At 43.0% G+C, this 24,342-nt stretch overlaps 1 protein-coding gene across 2 annotated transcripts in view; it reads right to left on the bottom strand.

Moving 5' to 3' along the window:
* Window positions 1-24,342, bottom strand: part of sipa1l1 (signal-induced proliferation-associated 1 like 1) — a 69,592-nt gene that overhangs the window by 20,812 nt on the left and 24,438 nt on the right. The window contains exons 2-9 of one of the 2 annotated variants that reach the window (XM_089021800.1): window positions 12,932-14,422; window positions 12,636-12,855; window positions 12,353-12,483; window positions 10,641-10,829; window positions 10,385-10,559; window positions 10,068-10,171; window positions 8,662-8,819; window positions 3,946-4,525 (exon numbers count right to left, since the gene is read on the bottom strand). In XM_089021800.1, the coding sequence (XP_088877926.1) occupies window positions 3,946-4,525; window positions 8,662-8,819; window positions 10,068-10,171; window positions 10,385-10,559; window positions 10,641-10,829; window positions 12,353-12,483; window positions 12,636-12,855; window positions 12,932-14,308 (2,934 nt within the window). In that variant the 5' untranslated portion in view covers window positions 14,309-14,422. Of the gene's footprint in view, window positions 1-3,945; window positions 4,526-8,661; window positions 8,820-10,067; window positions 10,172-10,384; window positions 10,560-10,640; window positions 10,830-12,352; window positions 12,484-12,635; window positions 12,859-12,931; window positions 14,423-24,342 lie in introns of both variants that reach the window. The other variant, XM_089021799.1, reaches the window with a different exon arrangement.

Consider the following 24,342-nt stretch of genomic DNA (forward strand, 5'->3'; position numbering starts at 1 on the left):
AACACAAGACAGTCATTCCATTTTAAGCAATTTCTGCACCCTTTGTTGTATGAAGCAGTTCAAGATGAAAAAAGAGAACTGTGAGCCTAATAAAGGCAAATCCAATCCAATACAATCAAATCAAAGTGTCCTTTTCACCAGTGGATCAGGGACGTCATGGTGAAATGTGCACGTCTGCTAGAAGCCAAATGTTGAAATCAAACACAAAGCTGTAGCATCCATTGACAAAAGTGATAATCTCCTGTTCCACGATAATCTCCTGTTCCACGTAAATCCGCTTCAATTCCAAACCGCGGCAGTTCCACATACATTACATTAGATTAGCCTTTATTAGTCTCGTCGTGGAGAAGTTTACATTTCATAGCAGCAAAGTTATGAAAGAAAGAGGAAAGGAAAGAAGTAGAAAAACAAAATAAAGTAAAGGCAGCCACTCTCGCGGCGCGGCATAGTCATCCATCTTTGATTTTCACTTTGAAAGAAAACGGCGGAAATCCGCTTCAATTCCAAGCTGCGGCCGTATGAAGTGAGGCCTTTAACGTTTCCCAATGTCAACTTTCCTCCTTTACCGTTACTTCCTGAGAGTGCACGATGACTGTCATCGTGCACTCTTATTTAACACGTTTTGAAGCGTTTCACTTCATCTCATCACACACCTTTCGGGGTGTTAGTTGCCATCCTTTATCTGCCATCCTTTATCTGGCTCACCCACATGTGCGCTTTCTTTTTGGTCGCACCTTCTTTTGAATGCCAGAAAAATCCATTCGTCGGTATCCATTTCATTCCTCGCGCTCATTCAGCTCTACATGTCGATAGTCACACGTCGGCTTATTACGCATTTCCCAGTTTGGTCCAAATGCATTATTGATTATGGTCGGTGATACAGTGATACCTCGGTTTATGAACTCCTTGGCTTACATACATACTTTTCGGTTTACGAACGTTAATTTGATGAAAATTTTACCTTGGCATACGAACTTTTTTCGGGATACACACGGAGCTGCCTCAATGAGTGATGTGTCGTTCGCATTGGGGGGGGGGGGGGGTTTAAACATTACAGAGACAGGCAGACGACAATGAGAGAGTTTCAACTTTGAGAACAGACCATAAGTTATGAGGAACTAGCTAAAATTATCACAGAGAAAGCACGTACAAGGGATCATTCCTCAAGATGGTTAAAGAAGAAGGTTACGTTCCTCATCAAGTGTTTAATACTGAGGGGACTGGCCACTCCACTCCATCAATCGATCGACCATCACAAAGGTAATTAAAACGACTTTATTATACTGTACAGTTTATTGCTTTAATTATAATACCATAGCACATTTATTATACATAAAATAAGGTATATTCTGTGTAGTTTTAAGGCTTAGAAAATTAGAAAGTAGAAAATTATGTTTTATGGGGACCTAGGAACGGATTATTCTCATTTTAATGGTTTCCTATGGGAAATAAATTTTTGGGATACACACTTTTCGCCTTACGCACTTTGTCTGGTAAGCAATTAGGTTCGTAAGCCAAGGTATCACTGTCGTTGAAGGTTCATGTTCAGTGCAGGTTTTTTGATTGCTAGCCTCTCTTTGCCGTGTGCGTTTAATTCTTCCACCGTTTCTATTAATTTCATCCAAAGTGATTCACAACAAATATCTTCCGCTATAATTGTGACAAACCCAATGAAGGAAAAGCATCAGGAGAATAAAGGCTTCAGTGGAACGGGTGGCCCAAGGCCACTTTCCTTTGCCTCCTCATCGCTTCAGGGCAGCCGAAATGAATCGAGATGAGCAGCAAATAGAGAAAATGCGACATAAAAGCGTTACACTTGTTCTCGCTAAATCAAACAGCTCTGTACATGTGTGGGTAGTAAGACGATAGGGGAAATTAATGTTCTAAAGGACTGGGATTTATACAGCGTGTGTTATCCCCCCCCTACCCCCAACCAGTTTCCATGGCAACAGCTTCGAATGGAGTCTCTGCATGTGTAGGTGTATGAGTCATTTGTCCAGAGGTGTTTTGAAAAATCTCCCGAAAGACCAGCGAGACACAAGATGGCCAAAGATGCGGGCAGCTTAAGTACGAATCGGGATGGGTAGCACTTCCTTGATCGACGGTGGTGAAAATTCATCAATGTAATTACCGTATTTATTTGAGTATAACGCGCAAAATATTCTAGCTAAAAAAGAAATCAAGTTTGGGTGCGCGTTATAAACGAGGCCTGGGAAAAACATTCATACAGTGATACCTTGGCTTACGAGCTTCATTGGTTCCCAGATAGAGTGTGTAAGGTGAAAAGTGTGTATCCCAAAATTTAATTTCCCATAGGAAACCATTAAAATGAGAATAATCGGTTCCCAGGTCCCCATAAAATACTATTTTCTACTTTCTAATTTTGTCAGCCTTAAAGGACAACCGACGTCTCCGGACAAGTTGTGTCCATAATTTGTAAAATGGCTTCAAATGACTTCCTCTGGGCGTATTTTAATAAGATTCCACCGCATATAGCTATATTTTACGTTTTAAGACTCGGCTCAATATTCAGCAAGTCTTGTTTTTGAGTTGTAACAAGTCCGTACGTGACGTCACTAACTCACAACAGCTCGGTGGCCATTTTGTGCCTCTCTTTGGGTGAGAGATTTCCGCCCAATGTTGCCTCAAAATGGCACGGAATAAATTCTTTAATCGATTGCAAGCATGTATGCTTTCCTCTTCAGAACTATTTGAATCCTATTCATAACTGGATGTGTAACGAGAAAGCATATTCTCCGAATCTGAAGCCATTGTTTTGATTCTCCAGCAATGCAAGACGTCTTGGCGTGACGTCACGAACTGGGGGCGGGACTTTCTGAAAATGCCCAATTCGCAGCTCTTTTTTTTTCCAGATTTTGGACACTTTAAGGCATTTTTATTGGTGTTTTGCATTTGAATAAAAATATCATACTGCGTGTTTTGGGTATTTTAGATGCTATAAAACGTTTTTCTGATGTCAGTTAAGAAACCAAAAAGTGACACCGGTTGTCCTTTAAAACTACAGAAGATATACCATATTATATGAATAATAAATGTGCTATGGTATTATAATTAAAGAAATAAACTGTACCGTATAATAACGTCGTTTTATTTACCTTTGTGATGGTCGTTGATGGCTTGATGGAATGCAGTGGCCGGTTTCCTCAACATTAAACACTTGATGCGGAACGTAACCACCTTCTTTCACCATCTGGAGGAATGATCCCTTGTATGTGCTTTCTCTGTGATAATTTTATCTAGTTCCTTATCAATTGTGTTCAGTTTAGCTGGGTTGATAGCTCTTTGCATCAACTGTGCAGATGTCTTGTGCGGGTTGTCAGTGGAGCATGATTGATGGGATATTTTAACTTTGCAGTCTACACTCTGCCTTTGAACTATCAAAGTTGAAACTCTCTCACTGTGGTCTGCCTGTCTCTTTATTGTTTAAACCACCCCCCCCTCCCCCGTCACTGCTGCATTCTTGACCAATCACGTTGCTTTAACCAAAGACTGGGGGCGGGGAATAAAAGACAAAAACAGTCGGCTGCCATTTTGTTGTAAGAAGAACGGGCTCGTTCGCGAAAGACACATCACTCATTGAAGCAGCTCTGTGTCCGAAAAAAGTTCGTATCCCAAGGTAAAGTTCGTAAGTCAAGGTAAAATGTTCATAAATATAATGTTCATAAACTGAAAAGTTCGTAAGCCAAGGGGTTCGTAAACCAAGTTATCACTGTACTTTCTTCTTGGATTATATAAGTATAGTCATAATAATAGTTTAGTCAATTTTGTGACAATAGAGGAAATTGGGGAACTTCTGTACATCAAAATTGCTGCCTTTTTTGACTGGTGCAAGCGTGAATACAGTAATCCCTTGTTTTTCACTGTTAATGGGGACCAGGACAACCCGTTATGTAGATTTTACCCACCACCCATATGAGCTCTCACCTCCAGACGTTTGAGCACCTCTTTGAAATCCTCCGTGTTATTGCCGACGCTCCTCAGCGAGACACTTTCTCCTCGCTCGTAGAAGACTTTTAAAGATGCCGGACTGCTCAGCGTCCAGCCAATCACATCTTTGGCGGCACAGTTGAAAACCACGGCTTTGGCATCGTGATCCAACAATATGAGGAAATCGTTGGAGATGGCCAGAAGGGCGTCGATCTCTCCTCCCGTCCCGGGATCTTCTGCGTGGACCAGCCAGGTAATGGCCCCGAGGCTGCGCATTTCAGCTCCGGCGTATGGGCGGCTTTTCTCCTTCTTTTTGTGGGCCAGCGAGATGAAGGGGAACTTGCCGGACGGGTCGATGGGCGTGCTGGTGGTGTGCCGCTCGGCCAAGTCGCGTAGGTACTCCTGGCGCGTGCGCGTGGCCATGGCGCGGAATTTGTGAGACTTGTGGGCGGCGTTCTCCGCATTGATGACCTTGGCCAGGAGGAAGTCCCGGAACACGGAGGACTTGGGGAAGGTCACGCCCTCTGGGATGGGGGGTCCGAATGAAGGCATGTCTTTTGAGCGGGTGACGGCCACGCTGTAGCGTCGGGAAGGGGAACACACAAGGCAAACAATCATGCGGTGCATTTTATTCCTGTTCAATGTGAGGCACGCGTTATCAAATTTCAAGCCTCACCAATTTTTTAGGTTACAGGACATATAACCTAAAAGCTCGCAACCACTCATTTGACGACAATGAAGTTAAAATCTTAGCAAAAGAAAAAAAGACTGTTTGAAAGGGGAGTAAAATAAGCTATTTTCATAAAACAGCAAAACCCTTCACTAAATCGCCATGGTGGTGTGAGGTTTAATTTGGATCGTGCTTACAACAGACTTCTGAGATTGTTACCGCAGAGGCTTAGTTATGCTGATGAGGTGATACCAGAGCAAATGGGGAAATTGTAGTTTGTAATTGTAGTTGTAGACCATAATCAGTCAGGACAATAGAAGTAATCAGTGTCGCCCTTGGAAAATGGTCCCCTGCTCCCCCCAACCTGAGAGCTGGGACCAATCAGAGCAGAGGTCTGGACAGTAGGGAGATATATATATATATATATATATATATATATATATATATATATATATATATATATATATATATATATATATATATATATATATATATATATAAGGCTAGAGCTACCAGGAAAAAATTAGTTCGCTGACGAAGCCTCTCGGATGAGAAGCGAAACGTCCGACACCTTCAAAGAAGTACAGATGAAGAAACCTTTTCATCGATGGACCACTCCTGTATGACTGCTGAGAGCTTACACAGACGTTATAGTACATATATCTATATCTATATTTTTTGTCTCATGTTATGAATAACAAATTCTGCACACAAAACTTGATCCTTACAACAACAAACTTAAATTACAAACTCACGTAACATTCACCTTTTCTTGACCGAAGTCTTACTCCTGGAAATGCTTGGGAGTATTCCTCGCAAAAACGACTGTTCTTTTAGATTTCACATTCTTTGTTGCTTTTTCTCCGGCAGATGCCATTACAAGACAGTGATAAAAATGATGCTAACTCTTGACGCTCGATTCCAGGAAGCATGCGCATGCGCAATTCATCTAAAGCACAAGTGTCAAAGTCAAGGCCCGCGGGCCAAATCCGGCCCACCAGATCATTTTTTCCGGCCCGCGAAAGCAAATCAAACTTGTTAAATTCCATGATGATTGCTAAAATCTGAGCCAAAATTTCACATTTTTGGATGTCGACCACAATAAAAGTCATTATTCTTGACTTCAGATTTGAAAACGAGTTATTCATTAATTTGCTGTGTGCTCTATATGTAATATTTGAAGGGATTTAAACATTCTAATGGGTTCTCCAAATTCAGAACGGCCCTCGAGAGGAAACCATATCTACAATGTGGCCCGCGGCAAAAAATGACTTTGACACCCCTGATCTAAAGGATGCTAACAGCTGGCACTGTACATACTATGTACAGTGCCACACATAGCGATCCCGTGTTTTGAATGAACATTCTGTATTTACTATTTTGACTATTTTTGGCTTATTGTTTTTAATAGAAAACCGTAATTTTCATTAATAAACCGTAACCCGGAATGGGATGATGAAAACCGTACTCATTACGGCAAAACCGGAGTAGTTGGCAAGTATGAAACAAATGTGGAGTAGGAAAAAAAACATTGGACAAAATTTTAGCTGCGCTTTGGCCCATCCTAACTGCTTTCCATCACGGCTTACTTAGAGGCGGTTCAAATTGCCTTTTCAGGATGTTTTTCCTGTCTGGTATGTCAGGAACTCGATTGAGCAGCCGTTGAGAGGAAAGAGAAAAGAATGAACGGAGATGCCACGCTTCCAAATCTACAACTCGTGGTCAGAGAAATACCAAGAGAAAAAAATATCAGGAAATAACACTGGAAATGCTAACAAAATAAATAAAACACATTCCTAAATAGATAGCCGAATGCAGCGGACCTCGCGTCTGATTGGAGCAAACATCTGGCATCATTCTGCAATGTGCTTTTCAAATGAAAAAAAAAGGCGGGTAGTGGGATGGGTGTCATTCCTTGCTCGTCTCAATATCCCAAATGCTCCTTTTCCAGACTCACTCGCGAATGAAATAATTGCTAGGTGACATGGAAAGAACTCTGAAGCATTCATCCCACACACGTTTCCCCTGCCGACATTTGTCAGCAGACATGTTGACATCATGAATCACTTTGTCTAATAAGCCGCTATAGCTAATAAGTCCACCCACGTCTTTCTAAATAAAACCCAGAGACTCACTGGAGAACTGGCGGCATTTATACAAATAGCTGCTTCGAAGGTAGTCGCCATTGAAAGCATGCTGCGGAAAAACAGAATGAGAAGACCGGCAAGCGAGTGAGAGAGAGAGAGAGAGAGAGAGAGAGAGAGAGAGAGAGAGAGAGAGAGAGAGAGAGAGAGAGAGAGAGAGAGAGAGAGAGAGAGAGAGAGAGAGAGAGAGAGCAAGAGAAAGCTGGAGAGAGAGAGAGAGAGAGAGAGAGAGAGAGAGAAAGAGACAGCGAGAAAGAGAAAGAGAAAGAGGGAGAGAAAGAGAGTGAGCGAGCAAGGGCGAGAGAAGGCGACAGAGAGAGAGAGAGAGACAGATGGAAACAGGGCGAGCGAGAGGGGGGGGGCAAGAGAGAGATACAGAGAAATAGAATGGGACAGAGAGAGGGTGAAAGAGAGACAGGTAGAGAATGAGAGTGAGACAGGGTGAGAGACAGAAAGAGAGAGAGAGAGAGAGAGAGAGAGAGAGAGAGAGAGAGAGAGAGAGAGAGAGAGAGAGAGAGAGAGAGAAAGAGACAGCGAGAAAGAGAAAGAGAAAGAGGGAGAGAAAGAGAGTGAGCGAGCAAGGGCGAGAGAAGGCGACAGAGAGAGAGAGAGAGAGACAGATGGAAACAGGGCGAGCGAGAGGGGGGGCAAGAGAGAGATACAGAGAAATAGAATGGGACAGAGAGAGGGTGAAAGAGAGACAGGTAGAGAATGAGAGTGAGACAGGGTGAGAGACAGAAAGAGAGAGAGAGAGAGAGAGAGAGGGTGAGATAGGGCAAGCGACAGAGAGAAAGGCAGAATGAGAGAGAAAGAGGGAACAAGAGAGAGAGAGAGAGAGAGAGAGAGAGAGAGAGAGAGAGAGAGAGAGAGGAGCAAGAGAAAGGGCAAGCGAGAGAGAGCTAAAGAGAGGGAGAGAGACCTAGAGAGGGGGGGAGCGAGAGAGGGTGAGGGAGAGAGAAAGAGATAGGGAGAGGAGCAAGAGAAAGGGCAAGAGAGAGAGAGAGGAGCGTGAGAGAGGGTGAGAGAGATGTTGAGAGAGCGAGAGGATGAGGGGGAGAGAGAGAGGGAAAGAGAGAAAGAGAAAGAGAAAGAAGCAAGAGAAGAGAGAGAGAGAGAGAGAGAGAGAGAGAGAGAGAGAGAGAGAGAGAGAGAGAGAGAGAGAGAGAGAGAGAGAGAGAGAGAGAGAGAGAGAGAGAGAGAGAGAGAGAGAGAGAGAGAGAGATGAGCGAACGGGAATGGAGCACCCGGGAAAGTGTGTGTCAACTCAAAAGAGCGAAGGACAAGAATTCAGCAGCGCAAATTACCACGCTGTCGGTTAGACCACGAGGTCACCGAGCAAGTAGGCTCACCAGTAACAGATCAAAGACTCTGCACTCTTGCGGTTCCAGTGATTTTAGGTTTCAAACGTTTTGTAGCGTGTGGGCAGTTGCTCACTTCCAGCGCCCACAATCGACTGCCTACTGAGTAAAAGACAGAAGACACCATTGCCAAGGCTCAACTATTCGCCGATTCCAAAGAGGCCATTTTCAAAATTGTTTCATGGCGAATGCGTGCCTTGTTAGGAAGGAACCAAGCGGCCCCCCATGGGGTACAATTAAGAACTAACACAATGTGCTCAGACAGCAATTAAAACGACGGTCCATGGGGGGGAGGTCTGTTGGATTAAAACGGATAAAAAGGAATAATCAAGGAATATGTTTCCCCTCGCCGTGATCGCAACAGGAAACGGATGGTTGCATCTGAAAAACGCCTCTTGGCTAGCACACAAAATCGAAACTCGCTATGACGTACCCCAAGCAACATAACATAGCCATAACGTCACAATGGTAGTTTGTCGTAAGCGTTTCCCGACAAAATGGCCGCCATCTACGATCCTGACATAGGATGTGGATTTCTCACCTGTAGGCGGTATTGTCAGAACAAGGGTTGTGCGCCCGCACCACCACAAAGACGTGTTGGAAGTGTGAGCGAATGTTTTTGGGGGTGAAAGGCAGCGCCCCTGGTTCCTGGAATACGATGGTGACGATGTCATTCCCGATGTGGCGCTTCCGAAGGAGCTGGAAACGTTCGGGGACAAGAGTGGAAAGAAGAATTATTGACGTGAAGATGAGTCACGATTGAAACTGCTGATGAAAAGTTTTTTTTAGCCGTCATCTGTACTTTTGCTCCTCATCCGAAAAGCTTCGTCAGCGAACACGAATTTTGCTGGTAGCTCAGACCTCTGCTATGATACGTCCCTGCTCTAAGGTTGGGAGCAGAGGACTATTCCCTGAAGCTAATCTGATTACATCTTTTGTCCTGACTGATTATGTTCTTTGATTGGCCCTGATTGCCCCATTAGTCCGGTATTAACAGCATGACTAATCCTATGTGGTAACGATCTAAGAAGTCTGTTGTAATCACAATCCGAATTGAACTTCACACCGGCATGGCGATTTAGTGAAGGGTTTTGCTGTTTTATAAAAATAGCTTATTTTACTCCTCTTTCAAATGTATTTTCTTGAGCCCAGATTTTGACCTTACTGTCGTCAAATAAATGGTTGCGAGCTTTTAGATGCATATGTACCGCAGATTGATGATGATAATAATAATAATAATAATACATTTAATTTCTAAGCGCCTTTCAAAACTCTCAAGGACACTTTAGAATCACAGGATTTTTTTTGTGCGGGTGAGTAGCGGCAGCCATTCACGCCAGCAATCACTACCCGGAAGTAACACAGCAGTAAAGTTATGAAAGGACAGTTTTTGACCCTAATCTGTTCCAGAAACCTGTTCGAAAACCGATTTGTTCAAAAACCGAAACATAACTTTCCATTATAATCGCTGTAAAAAATATTATCTGTCTAAAAAAAAAAAATTTTAAAAGCACTTTTTAACTATTCTACAGCATAAACTGTATAAACACATAATAAGGTCATTTGTAAATTAATATAAAAACAAACTGTAATGTTTTATTATTGAATGTTTTATTTTCACCAATTTTAACATCAATATTAACATTGGAACGACATGAGGACGTGACGTAAAAGGAAGTGACGAGGCCCAGCAGAGGTCTGACAATGCCACCTCTGGACATTAGGGATATATATTTGGGGCAAAAACTACCAGCAAAAGTTTAGTTAGCTGACGAAGCTTTTCGGATGAGGAGTGAAACATCCGGCATCTTCAAAGAGGTACAGATTACGGCTGAAGGAACCTTTTCATCGATGGACCACTCTTGTACGACTGGGAGCTTACACAGACAGATTGAAACTGTTAGACAGTTATTTGAACCCCCTTCGCATTCGCATCGCATTACTTACTTGCTGTTTGTTGTTGGGAGTATAAGGAAGCATGGTGGATACGTGGAACATGAGCTCATAATCCTTATACGTCGTATACAAGGAGTGAGTGCCAGTTGAGTCCGCTGAAAGAAACACAAATGAGCGTGAAATTGCCAATCTTTCTCGGCAAAACGGGCATATGACGAGTAAATTAGAACGCAAGCCCGGACTATTACGTAAAAAAAAGGTACATTGCATTTTCTTCGAAGCTATTTCGAGTTGTAATAACAACGTAATTGACTGGGAACACAATATGAATGCGGCGACACGTTCCCAATGGCAGCGTCGGTCCATACTTTTAGCGTCCAGCTGAGCCCGGTATTTTGAAAATCCTTTGAGTCGAACCCTCTCCCCGAGAAGATGAAGAAACTCCTCCAGCGCCGGACCGGCTGATTCATTGTTGTACATTTCTTCCTCGCTGCTCTGGCCTGACATGCAGTACATCACTCCAACTTTGCGCTGGAAACTTAGCTGCGTTTGGAACATGATGATGCAGGTCACCGATTGGTGATTGTGGTGGCGTTTAGGAGAAAATGAAAATGTGCTCTTTACCCCTTGCTCGTCCAGTTTCATCAGTTGCTCTGTGACCTTGGGCGTGTTGAGTGCCAGGCGGAGGCAGTGAACGTTCAGTTCGGGCACCAGGTACTCCATTACTTCTTTGAGGGGGAGGCCTCTCGGCAAACCGTGTTTAGATGTGGAAGGGACCGCATCTTCGATGATAGAGCCGCGCAGGGCGTTTAACTGGGCACGAAAAAAACGGGAAAAAACAACCTTACCAAACAAGTATAGACAAATATCACCACGATTAAAGGTTCCACTATTTTGGACAAACTTTGTACTATATAGAGTACATACATATATGTGTACCCCTTTCTCTATCTACTCTATCTATCTCTCTTTCTCTGTATCTAGTGTATCTACCTCTCTGTCTCTCTCTCTATTGTATCTACCTCTCCCTCTGACAAAAAGCTAGCGAACAACAGGGCAGATCTCTCTTGAAGCAAAATCTATCTGCTCTGTATCTTGCTCTCTCTCTACGAGCCACTTTACTGTATCTACGTCACATATGTTGTTAGCTTCTATCTCTCTATCTACTGTATCTACTTCTCTCTCTGTCTATCTACTGTATCGACCTCTCTCTCTCTACTCTATTGACTTGTTCTCTCTCTCTCCGAATATCAGACTGTATCAGCTATATGCTGTGGAATCTTTGTAAAATACGCTCAGTCGAAGTCATTTGAAGTGATTTTATAAATTATGGACATAACCCCCTCTCTCTAGCTACTGTATCTACCTCTCTCTCTCTCTCTCTCTCTCTCTCTCTCTCTCTCTCTCTCCATCGACTGTATCTACCACTGTCTCTTTCTATGTACTGTATCTACCTCTCTCTCTCTATGTACTGTATCTCCCTCTCTCACTCTCTCTCTCTATGTACTGTATCTACCCCCTCGCTCTCTGTGGACTGTATCTGCCCCTCTCTCTATGTACTGTATATACCTCTCTCCATCTCCTTACTGTATCTACCTCTCTCTCTATCTAGAAACGAGTGGCGGTATATCTCCTTCATGCAGGGCCGGTGTGACAGTCTCTGGCTGAAGGAGCTACCCAGTGCTGTTAGTGTATTAATTTAGAGGCATAGAGCGATGTTCAGTACCCCTTGCCCAAGTATTACGGGGGAGAGGCAGAATACTTTCCCTCAATGGACTCTGGGATCTCTCTCTTCAGCATCCATGCATCCCACTCACCCCCCCACACAGGCGCAACTTGCGCAGGTCAATACTTACCCGACTCGCGGCACTGAAAATAGCAATTAGATAGACAAAAGAAAGGCAATGAAAAAAACAAGAAGAAAATGGAAGAAAACACGCCTGCATGGATCGTGCGTCATCCCTGGAGACTCATGAGGCTATTAGGCGGAGAGCGCCTGAAAATGAATGCAAGGCTTTTTTTCCCTTTTCCACACAAATACCTTGTGCACTATTTTTGCCATGCTCAGCTGTGAAATGGCACAACTCGGTCCTTCGCAGATGAAGGCTGAAGGAGAAGACGGTAGGTGGGTGTTCACCCGAGGGAATGACAACAAGCTCTCTGGCACAGAGTGTGCGTCTATAGAGGAGAGTGCTACTTCTTGCTCTAAAGCCACAGAAAGAGCTTTTTGAAATGAACGAGCATCGGGTAAGATCTAGGCTCTTCGGGTATGTTATGTTGGGAAAGCTAAAGTGAGGAGAAAGTTTCTCTGGGTTGAAAAAAAAATCTCTATTTACCTCACTCGTTCGAAAAATGACCCTGTAGTTGTACTGCTGCCCGTTCTCCTTGTGTTCCTCCAGCTTCTCCCTTCTGAGACTCACTGCCACCGGGCCTAAGTTCTCATCCACTCCTAAGTAGTTCCAGTGTTCTATAGAAGTCAGGGAGGACACATCAATCAAGTAAGATGAGATTCATTGGAAACAAATGAAGAGTCAAAAGCAACGTGGACTACAGAGAAGACAATGTGGTACAAATGCGAATAAACAGAGACAAAAAGTGCTCATGGGACATTGTGCTAACCTCGTAGGAAAAAGTACTTTCGATAGTAATAGGCCCCTAGGTCAACATGTTCCACGATGTATCTTTTGGAGCGATCGGCGTGTTGACTGGGGCCGTCTTTGGTGGCCTCCAGGACGGCTACTCCAGCGTTGGTGAAATGGCTGGTCAGCGTCGCCTCCAACGGGCCTTCTTCTGGACTACTGCTCGAATTGCTTGAGCTGCCGCCACTTCCAATGCTGCCCTGCTATAAAGAAACAGGAAACTCACTGGACCAAATGGTCAGACTGACCTGAATCTCTCAGGTCCATCTGGCTTACCTGTTTAGCGGGAGCGATATTTCTCTCACCCTCTCCACCGATCTCATTCCGGAAACACGGGCAGCTGAGTACAAGGTCATTACTCTTGTCGTCACCTGGGTCCAACGCGGGGTTGTTCCCATGACTTCCGAAACCCTCTTTGCTCAGTTCTTCTTGTGAGCCACATGGCGATCCGTACACGACGCTCTGACTGGAAGAGAGGGACGACGTCGCCGAAGCAGAAGCGGCGGAGGCGCCTGTGGTGGTGTTTTTGCGCTTAGCTCCCGACTGCCGGCTTTGGACGACCTCATTGAGGTCAAAGAGGAGTGAATTGATATCGAAATGGGCAAAGCCTTTTTGGCACATCCACGGTTTGGGAGGGGGTAAACTGTCATCCCCTTTACTTGCATCTTCGGCGTCTGAGCCGGTTCTTGAGGCGTCGCCCTCGATCTTCACACTGCGCAATTTGCGGAATATTGACTCCCCACCGGTCTCTGACTTGGATCTCCTTTTCAAGTGCTTCTCTCGTTCTTTCAAACGACTGGCGGGACTACCCCTGGCGGCTCCCAAGGAGCCATCGGGCAAATCCAGGGCGGTCTGTTTCACAGGGGCGACAGTAAGGAGCTCGCTTAGCCTTTCAGGTGCGGGACTTCGTTGATCGGGGGCCTCGGAGGACTGATATCCTTTGAGCATGTCGAAAAAACTCTCCCCCGAGACGCCGTGCTTATCTATGGACGACGTGCTGCCGTATTCCCGGTGCATGGGAGTCCACCCAGAGAAAGACCACCCCTCGTTACCGTCCACGTCAAGTTCGCTTATTGTGATGTCACTGTTACTCCGCTGACGGATGCGTCTCATCCCCTTACGGGGTGACCCCAGATAGCCGTCGGGTGACAAGAAGCGGTTGTCTTTTCCTTTCATCTGCATCTTGTTCTTCAGTGTGTTCTGGATATTGCGGAGCATGGACGAGTCTTGAGGGCTGATGAGATGCCCCAGCTTGGCTGACAAATTACTGTGCGCCGTGACGGCCGAGGCAGACCCTCCTCCACTACCAACACTGCCGCCGCTTCCCATAAGTCTTTCTCGATCTCCACTTCCGGATCCGGATGAGCTGGTGGTGGTGGAGCTGGGTGAGTCTGATTCCACTGTGATATGCCACACGCCTCCCCCACCCCCGTCTTTTCTCGGGGGCCAGTCAGCCACTCGAGCCCGGACTCCCATTTTCGGGACTCCCGGGTTGTTGCCAGCGTTGGAGGAGGAAGAAATGTGCGCACTCTCACTGCGGGGTGGTGGCGCCCCTCCATTTGGCAGACGCAAACGGCGAGTGTAAAACTCATCGGTGGCTGGCACCGAGCCTCCGACAGAGCGCTCTGTCTGGGATCGCTTGAGACTGGTCATTATGATGTTGAGGTTCGGGATGGGAGGGTACAGGTAGGGTCTTGTTGAATTTTAAATCGGGTTTAACATCACGCCCGCAGAATCAAGTGATGACCCTTGAGAACACATTGAGTCCTGAAAAGGAAATGAAAACCTTTTAGGTTCTTTTGTCAGATCATAGACTCAAAAGCTACAATAGAATGTCTGTCAGCAATGTTAACATTCAAAAAAGACTAAGCTAAGCTAACAGGAGAATACCTGTTCATAAAATAGCGGCGTACTCGTTAATTAAGTCTTTGAAGGTCCAGAAAACTACATTAACTCATTCACTGCCAGACGATGTGCAAAAATGTGTCCACTCCAGTGCCAGGGTTTTTGTCATTTTCACTGAACTTACAAGACCCACAGAATCTTGAGTTTTAGGACGACATAAACATTCAATGCAACGTAATAAACCTTAGACCACAGTTGTCAAAGTCAAGGCCCGAGGGCCAAATGCGTCCGGCCACATTGTTTTTTTTTTTGGCCCACAAAAGCAAATCAAACTTTCCATGATGAACCAAATCTTTCCATGAAAACCAAATTCCATGATGCTTGCTAAAATCCTAACCAAAATGTCATAATTTTGGATGTAAACCACAATATCAGTCATTACTAATAAAGGCAAATCCAATCCAATCCAATTATTCTTGATTTCAGATTTGAAAACTTATTCATAATGAAGGTATTCATTAATTTGTTGTGCTCTCTATATGTAATATGTGGAGGGCATTAAACATTTTAATGGCTTCCCTAAATTCATAACGGACCTCGAGAGCAAACCATAACTACAATGTGGCCCTCAGCAAAAAAAATGACTTTGATGACCCTGCCTTAGACTCTCTTCTTTCATCAGAAAAAAAAGAGTTAATTCCTAAGTTATATGTGTCTGGAGTTACCTGAGTTTGAAATGGAGGTGGCTGTACAAAATACAATGCAATACAGTACATACATATTGGTTTATATAGTGCTTTAACAATAGCTGAAGCTGGAAGAAAGCGCTAGCATGGAAAAAAAGGAAATGCTGCCCCATCATGGAACCTTTGCCAGAGGTCTGCTCAGCGCTTAATCGGCACCCCGAGCAAGAAAAACCAAATCTCGAACAAATTCGGGAATGGCAGTGAATGAGTTCATCATCAGAATCAGAATCAGAATCAGAATCATCTTTATTGCCAAGTATGTAGGACACACAAGGAATTTGTTTCCGGTAGAACACGCTGCACTAGTATCGTTGTCAAAAAAACTGCTAAGTGGCACTATACAGTTCCATTTTTGACTTGTTACAATATCAATCTCAAACAAAGGTAAAGTCTACTTTAACTGAGTTTGGCATAAAACTGTTTGAAGCCGCTAGCATCAACCTCAAAGATAAGTTGTGGCCCATTTGTTGCCGCGTGTTGCTAAACGTGTGGTGCCTGAGTGAAAGATGCGGCGTCGAATCATTTGATATGCTAAACGCGCCTTTCAAGGTTGGAAACAGAGATTATATTGAAATCAAATCATGGTGAGTTGATTAGCGGATGTGAAATGTGAACATTTGCAGAGGTGCACCACATGCCAAATAATGTTAGGAGTGTAAAAAAATATATATCATGATATTTCAACCATCTCATGCCAAAAGGAAACACCAAGTTGCGTTATAAAAGCGGCAGCTACTTAAAAGCCACACTGCGTTTCATCTCCGCTTGTCTGAATGCCGGGTCGGAAATTGAGGAAGATAAGAAAGGGAGGAAAATAAATCAAACATGATTCTCTTTGAAAGCTGCAATGTAGCAGACAACCAGAGTGACGGGGATTTTCGGTTCAGAGCTTTTCAAAGTGAAAGTGTAATTGTGCGGCGAGATGAATGTGCTTCCCCCGCCCACACACACACACGCACACACACACACACACACACACGCGCACGCGCACACGCACACGCACACACACACACACACACACACACACACACACACACACACACACACACAACTGCTCCCCGCTGAGTTTGAATCTGTGACTTTGGGTCTGCTTTATAGGGATGACTGTATGTTTTGTGTTATGCTACTCATTAGTCTCATTTCATTTTCCTATCAAATACATACCGCAGATCGCTTTATTTATTACAAAATTTAGCTTGTAGTAGACATGCACATGCCACCATGACGTCCCTGATCAACTGGTGAAAAGGACGCTTTGATCTCGCCACTTTCATCTAGAACTGCTTCATGTAACAAACAGAGTAGAAAAAGCGCTTAAGAATGAATTGTGTTGTCATATTATTTGTTAATTAGTTTGTTTTTTACTTCCAGATGGCGCAGCGAAAGTGGCTGCCTTTCGAGCAGCTCCTGTATTTTGTTTTTTTACTTCTTCCTTTTCTTTCCTCTTCCTTCCATAATTTTGCTGTTGTGAAACGTAAAATTCTCCTTTGCGAGACTAATAAAGGCTAATCTAATCCAATCTAATAATATCGCCCCAACCCCCACAATCGTCCTATTTTCGTCCCCTTTTGACCAACCTTTTCGTTTTGTCTCTTCATCTTTTAAAACTTGATGTAAAAGTTTAGCAAACTCATTCGGAATGAATGACGAATTTGGGCAAGAGGCCAAAAAAAAGATTGTGCTCCCCAATGGAATGTAGATGTTTACAGATGTTTTTGACTTCAAGACGGCATCGCGAGAGTGGCTGCCTTTCCAGCAGCTCCTGTATTTTGTTTTTCTACTTCTTTCTTTCCTTTCCTCTCCCTTTCATAACTTTGCTGCTGTGAAATGTAAATTTCTCCACTGCGAGACGAATCCAATCCAATCCAATTTATAACCGTTCAAACTCATTAAACCATTTAAAGCTCCATTAAAAAAACACACACACACACATACAAAATAAACAACTGAGCCATGTTCGAAGAAGCTCGGACATGTAGAAAAGTGACATGATGATGATAATGACGACAATGAGAAAAAGAGAGAAAAGGCAGAGGTGGAATCAAGGTACAGGATGCGCAATTTAGTGTTTGAAGGCCACTGGATTGATTTAAAAAACAAAAAAAAGGGGGGGGGGCACAAATGGCAATGACATCATCAAACTCAAGGTCAATAGACAACAGAGGGGTTTTTAATTCATCCACTGCAAACAGTCAATAAACGGTACACAACATTCAAGCTCATTGACAGCCAATAAATCAGATTTTCGCAGCTCATTTGGACACCATTGCTCATGCCATCCTCATTTTCACCCACATGTGATGACAATCTTCTACTGGCGTTTCTCAATCATCACAATTGCAATCAGAAATGGACCATTGGTTGCTTAGTTGCTTCATTTGGTTTGCAATGTGATGGAAAAAGGCTCATCTGATACGCCCTTTGATAAACCTCATGTCAATCTGTTAACCTCCAATTTATTGACCATGATTTATTTGTCCAATATAAACGAAGGCAGAAGTATACGCCGAAACATGTCAGGTATTTGAACACCTACAATACACTGTCTGTAAGAAAAGAATCTGGTTTAAATTAAACATAATTTGACTTGACATCCATTAGCCTAAAATGCTAAAACCTAATCTCCTAACTAGATTACAATCCAAAAAAAAAACAACAAGAAACGGGCCATCAAACGACAATCAGATGAAGCAAATCCATTAAACTGATCGAGATGAAGCAGAGCGCACATTCGCTGCGATGAAGCCGGCTCTCTGCAAGAGCCTCCTCCGCACAAACCGTCAAAGAGCCCTGTAATCTGTGCCAATCAGGTGACGCCTCGCAGCAGTTTGTTGCAAATGTACGGCAAACCCCCCCACCCCCCACCCCCCACATCCCCCTGCCTTCGACTCAACAGCCAATGCGGACCCTTACTGTTAATAGCTAAATCAGGCATGGCGCAGAGGATGACGGAAATAGCGGTATCGGGTGGTGAATAATATGGAAAAGAGGCTTGGGTGTGATTATCATTGAGATGGGGAGATGAAATGACGGGGGGGTAGAGGGGTGAAAGGAAGAAATTGAGAAATTGAGCAAAGAGGATGAATCAAGGTAATGGCGATGAAGCATGTACAGTGATACCTTGGCTTACGAACTTAATTGGTTCCCAGACACTGTGTAAGGCAAAAAGTGTGTATCCCAAAAAATAATTTTCCATAGGAAACCATTAAAATGAGAAAAATCAGTGCCCAAGTCCCCATAAAACATAATTTTCTACTTTCTAATTTTCCAAGTCTTAAAACCACACAAAATATACCTTATTTTATGTATAATAAATGGTATTATAATTGAATAAATAAACTGTACAGTATAATAAAGTCGTTTTATTGACCTTTGTGATGGTCGTTGATGGCTTGATGGTATGGAGTGACCGTTTTCATCAGCATTAAACATTTGATGAGGAACGTAGCCTTCTTCTTTCACCATCTTGATCCCTTGTAGGTGCTTTCTCTGCGATAATTTTACCTAATTCCTCATCAATTGTGTTTTGTTTAGCTGGGTTGATAGCTTTTTGCATCAAGTGTAGAGATGGCTTGTGCGGGCTATTTGTGGAGCCTGATTGATGGGATATTTTAACCTTGCAGTGTACGCTCTGCCTTTGAACTATCAAAGTTGAAATCCATTTTCTCACTCTCTCTCTGTCGTCTGCCTGTTTCTTTAATGTTTAAACAAACTCTTCTCACCACTGCGTTCTTGACCAATCACGTGGCTTTAACCGAAGACTGGGGGCGGGGAATAGAGGACAAAAATGAGTCAGCTGCCATTTCCTTTGTTAGGAGAACGGGCTCGTTCGCGAACGACACATCACTCATTGTGGCGCTCTGTGTGTATCCCGAAAAATAGTTCATATGCCAAGGTAAAATTTTCATTAATTTAACATTCGTAAACCGAAAAGTTCGTAAACCAAGGTATCACTGTACTGTATACGCAGTTATGAAAGGTCCGCATTAGGTGCGCCTTTAAAATAAAATCAAGAGAAACATACCGTTAATTCAGCAACAATATGCAAGTATGCAAATATCCACAACCTTAAAAAGATGAGATATCATCGGAGCTGGTTGTAAAATGAGACGCAAGTGAATTGTTTCTTTTGAGTTGGACAACTGTATGGAAAGTGAGGCGCTGATGTCCAAACTGGCATATTCTGCATAGGAAATGCGAGTTGGAACAGCGCTGGAGAAAGAAGAAGAGTGTGTACAAGTATAGTAAAGTCTCGTTATATCGATATTCAAGGGAGTCCGAAAAAATATCGATATAACCGGGACTATCGATATATCCGACCCTGTTTGGATGTAATTTTCTCCGTGCGTGCATAGAAATAGTATCAATATAACCGGGACTATCGATATATCCGATATCGATATAACGAGACTTTACTGTACGTGCGGACTCAAAATGATACGAAGCAGATGACTGAGTGCGGAATAAATACGATGAACTGGAAGGAACAAAAGGGTTACACACACCTCAACCTACAAATGTATTTGATTCCATGACCCCCATTTGTAACAACAAATGTTTATAAACCAAATAACTTTTCCCCATTGAAATGAATAGCAATGCAATTACAGTAAAGTCTCGTTATATCGATATCGGATATATCGATAGTCCCGGTTATATTGATACTATTTCTATGCACGCACGGAGAAAATTACATGCAAACAGGGCCGGTTATATCGATATTTTTTCGGACTCCCTTGAATATCGATATAACGAGACTTTACTGTAATCCGTTCCAGATTCTGAATTGTTGGATTTACATTTCAGGATACATAGATTGTCTCTTGTTTTAATCTATAAAAATCGGACATTTTTTGGTCTATAGTCAAACCTCTTTTTTCGAACGTCTCTTTTCTTGACCAATTTGGTTTTTTACCAAACATGTCTGGAATTTTTATGCTTCGGTTTTCACCCAAAAATCGGTTCTCGACTAAACTGAGCGCACCTGAATGCACCACTGGACTCCCCTGCGCTTCCTTATAGAGACGCTCCCCTACTTATGACCATTCAAGTTACGAACAGCGGTACATACGAACAATTTTTAAGAACATATGTAGTATTCTCTCTCATTGAACATGTACATATCTTTATAGAGCATATAATTTATTAAATGTTTATTTTTCAGTGCAAACCAATCCAGGTTACTTATACAAGCCTTAAAGATACTTATATAAACCGTAAACATACTTAAATAAGCCTTAAACATACATTCCATACAAAATATAGCACTGAATCAACTTATGAACGAATTCACCGTACGAACGACCGTTCACAACATATCACGTTTGTAAATTGGGGAGCGTCTGTATACCACTTCCTTGTGTCGCGTCTCATTGTGAACGACGCATTATCCCCGTGTAGCATTCCATTGTGAGCAGACTTGTTTGTATTTTTCAATCACGTTTAAAAAAAAAAAGCAGACATTGATTACATTGATTATAATAGGTAATGTTTCGGTTTTCACCAAATCAGGATACAGGAACAGATTATAGTCCCCCCCCCCCCCTTTCGCAGTAAACTGACATACACAACGTACACAGTATGAGGTGAGAAAGCGAACATTTATTGGAGGAGGCACCGATGTCATCAAGTATGTAACCGGGGCGGTTCCTTCCTGACAACCCTACAGCCAAGGGAGCTGTCTCACATTTCAACAGGAAACACATCTCAGCCACTTCCTGCTTATGTTTCATGAAGTGACAGGGTGCACATCGAATGAGGCAAGGCCAGTCCTGCTCAATATTCAAGTGGAACAGTTTTATATATAGATATAAAATATATATACAGTAAAGTCTCGTTATATCGATATTCAAGGGAATCACTTCTGTCCTTCCCCCATGAAAGAGGACTCAATATTAGATTCAAGAATTAGATTAGATTTAGATTAGATAAGGCTTTATTTGTCTCAAATTGGAGAAATTAACATTTCACAGCAGCAAAAACAAAATACAGGAGCTGCTGTAAAGGCAGCCAATCTTGCGGCGCAATCTTGAAGTCAAAAGAACCAAAATAAATAAATCACAAAATAATATGACAACACAAAGACACAGTCATTCAATCTTAAACACTTTCTGCACCCTCTTTGTTGTATGAAACAGTTCTAGATGAAAGAGGTATGTCCTTTTCACCAGTGGATCACTAATGTCATGGTGAAACGTGCACGTCTGCTACAAGCTAAATGATGAAAGCAAACACGAAGCTGTAGCATCCATTGAGGAAAAGAGATTGTCTCACATCTCCTGTCCCACATAAATCCGCTTCAATTCCAAGCCGCGACAGCCTTATCCCAGCCTTCATGTTTACAAGTTCGCCCTGAATCCTTTTTGTGCCTAGTTAGCAAATGAAAAACAAGCTGCAATTTCATTTTACCATGAACTGTTTGAAGAATATACAAATATATTGAAATATATATGAAAGAATGCGGCATGTTTAAAGTAACACCATTTCATCCACGCGGGGGGCATCCGAAAGGGTTTGCGCTCAAATCACCCCGTGTTGAGATTCACGTAAATCCGCTTCAATTCGAAACCGCACATATCCTTGCATTGATTCAAAATAAAACATCTGCAAAGGACAATCATCAGCATCTTTTTGCCCAAAACCCTAATTCATCATTCTTTGCGAATGAGTTTGCTAAACTTTGACTTGAACTTTGTTGTCATATGAGAACTGAAAATACAAGTAACAGGATTTGAAATGAACACTGGCCCCTAAACCCCTCCCATATTCCAGAAGAAAAAGAATTCTTCAAATGAGATATGCCATTGAAAAGGAGAGTAGGCCGTGCTATGATTGCAGCAGGGCTGGAGAGGCACACGCTCATTTGCGCCTACAGCGAAGATCATTCGATTGTTAACGAATAGGCCACAATGAGGTGCCCGAGAGAGAGAGATAACGAAAGGGGGGAGAGCGAGATTGATTCCCCACTCAATACGAGAGCATGTGGGAGGAGATGAGTGAGACAGCACGTGGGCACGAGCGACATAGATGCAAGAGGCGAGGAGTCAGTCCATCAAGTCAAACTACCAAGCATCTCTTTTTTCCCCAAACTCGTTCACACTCGGCCACCGAAGCACAGATGCGGCAAAGTAATAACCGTAAAAGCCCCCTGCGAGCTGTCTGGCGGCACACAATCATGATAATAATAATACATTTAATTTCTGAGCGCCTTTCAAAACTCTCAAGGTCACTTTACAGTCACAGGATAAGTTTCTCTGTGGGTGAGCAGCGGCAGCCACATGCGCCAGCCTTCACTCAACCCGGAAGTAACTCAAATAGATAGAAAGCTGGCTAGCCAACTAATAGATAGCGAATAGATATCTATTAGATAGCTAATAGATAGCTAAATAGCTAATAGTCAGCTAGACAGCTAGTAGATAGCAATTAGATAGCTAGCCAAATAGCGAGCCAGATAGCTAATAAATAGCCAGATAGCTAGGCAGATAGCCAGCCAGACAGACAGACAGCTAATAGATAGCTTAAAATTGCAAATAGATAGCAAATAGATAGCTCGGTAGCCACATAGATAACTGAGATTGAATGGAATTTACAAGCAAAAATATATACAAGTAATACCAGTGTCTGAAACTCATGGCAAAAAGTTAGCGGACACCCGGGCAGACAACTCTGAAAAGTTGCCTGCCCGGCCATAAAGCCCCATTTTTCACAACTTGAAACACAATAAGACGACTAATCGCAAAAGAAAAACATTGTTGCGAAGTATTAAGGGCACCGGCAGCCAATCAGAAGCCTGTTTCGTGTTTCGGACTATACCGTGACTGAAAAGTGTACTTGGTCCACGTGGCTAGTCGCGGTTTGCTTGTAGCTTTTGCTTTATTGAATGAAACAAACGTTTGATTTGAAAAAAATCTTTTTTTTTTTTCCTTGAAGTTGTCAGCCACCCGTGGCCGAGACGTTTTGAAAGTTGTACGCCCGACGTAAAAGTTGTACGCCCCGGGCCTCCGGGCAGATGTTATTTCAAACACTAGTAATACCACAGCTATCATGTATCATGTTTGGATGTTGTATCGTTTTTGTGAATTCAGCTGATACATTTGTTTATGACTGCTATCCAATAGTTGACCAGCAGATGGCCGTGCTTTATTTTATTGACATTACGTTGGGTTGTTGTCACTTCCGGTACAGGCTTTTCTTTCCGCGCTTCGTTACTTAAAGGACAACCTAGGTCACTTTTTTGTTTCCTAACTGACATCAGAAAAACGTATTATAGCATCTAAAATACCCAAAACACGCAGTATGATATTTTTATTCAAATGCAAAACACCAATAAAAATTGGGATTTTTTCAGAAAGTCCCGCCCCCAGTTCGTGATGTCACGCCAAGACGTCTTGCATTGCTGGAGAATAAAAATAATGGCTTCAGATTCGGAGAATATGCTTTCTTCTTATATATCCAGTTATGAATAATTCAAATAGTTCTGAAGAGGAAAGCATACATGTTTGCAATCGATTACAGAATTTATTCCGTGCCAAAATGAGGCAACATTGTCTCACCGAAAAAGAGGCACACAATGGCGACCTCCTGTGGCCACCTCCGTTTCCACAGGCTGATAAATTCCTTATATGGAGCTTGGACACCCTCTTCTGGCGGCATATGGGTGCAACACGAGGTCCCCAGACCAAACAAGTACAGCAAAATACATTGACGTGATGGAAGGACTGCTACAGTGCGTCTTTTTTCGGTCAGGGGTGTTCCTTTCGTGACGTCACGTACGGACTCGTCACCAACTCAAGAACAAGACTTCCTGAATATTCAGTGCGAGTCTTAAAACGTAAAATATAGCTATATGCGGTGGAATCTTATTAAAATACGCTCAGTAGAAGTCATTTGAAGCCATTTTACAAATTATGGACACAACTTGTCCGGAGACGTCGGTTGTCCTTTAAGTTTCATTTTACTGAGAAGACGGCGAGAATGGACATGCTCTATTGCTGTACTGTTTAGCAAGGAAAAGATAAAAAGGACGAAGATCAAAAACTTCCATTTCGGACAGAAAGCGGGCAAAGTGGTTTGTACGATTTTATTGCATACATTTTA

Source organism: Hippocampus bargibanti, linkage group LG19 (assembly GCF_051943395.1).
Source record: "Hippocampus bargibanti isolate YZ-2025 linkage group LG19, ASM5194339v1, whole genome shotgun sequence".
Lineage (NCBI taxonomy): Eukaryota > Metazoa > Chordata > Actinopteri > Syngnathiformes > Syngnathidae > Hippocampus > Hippocampus bargibanti.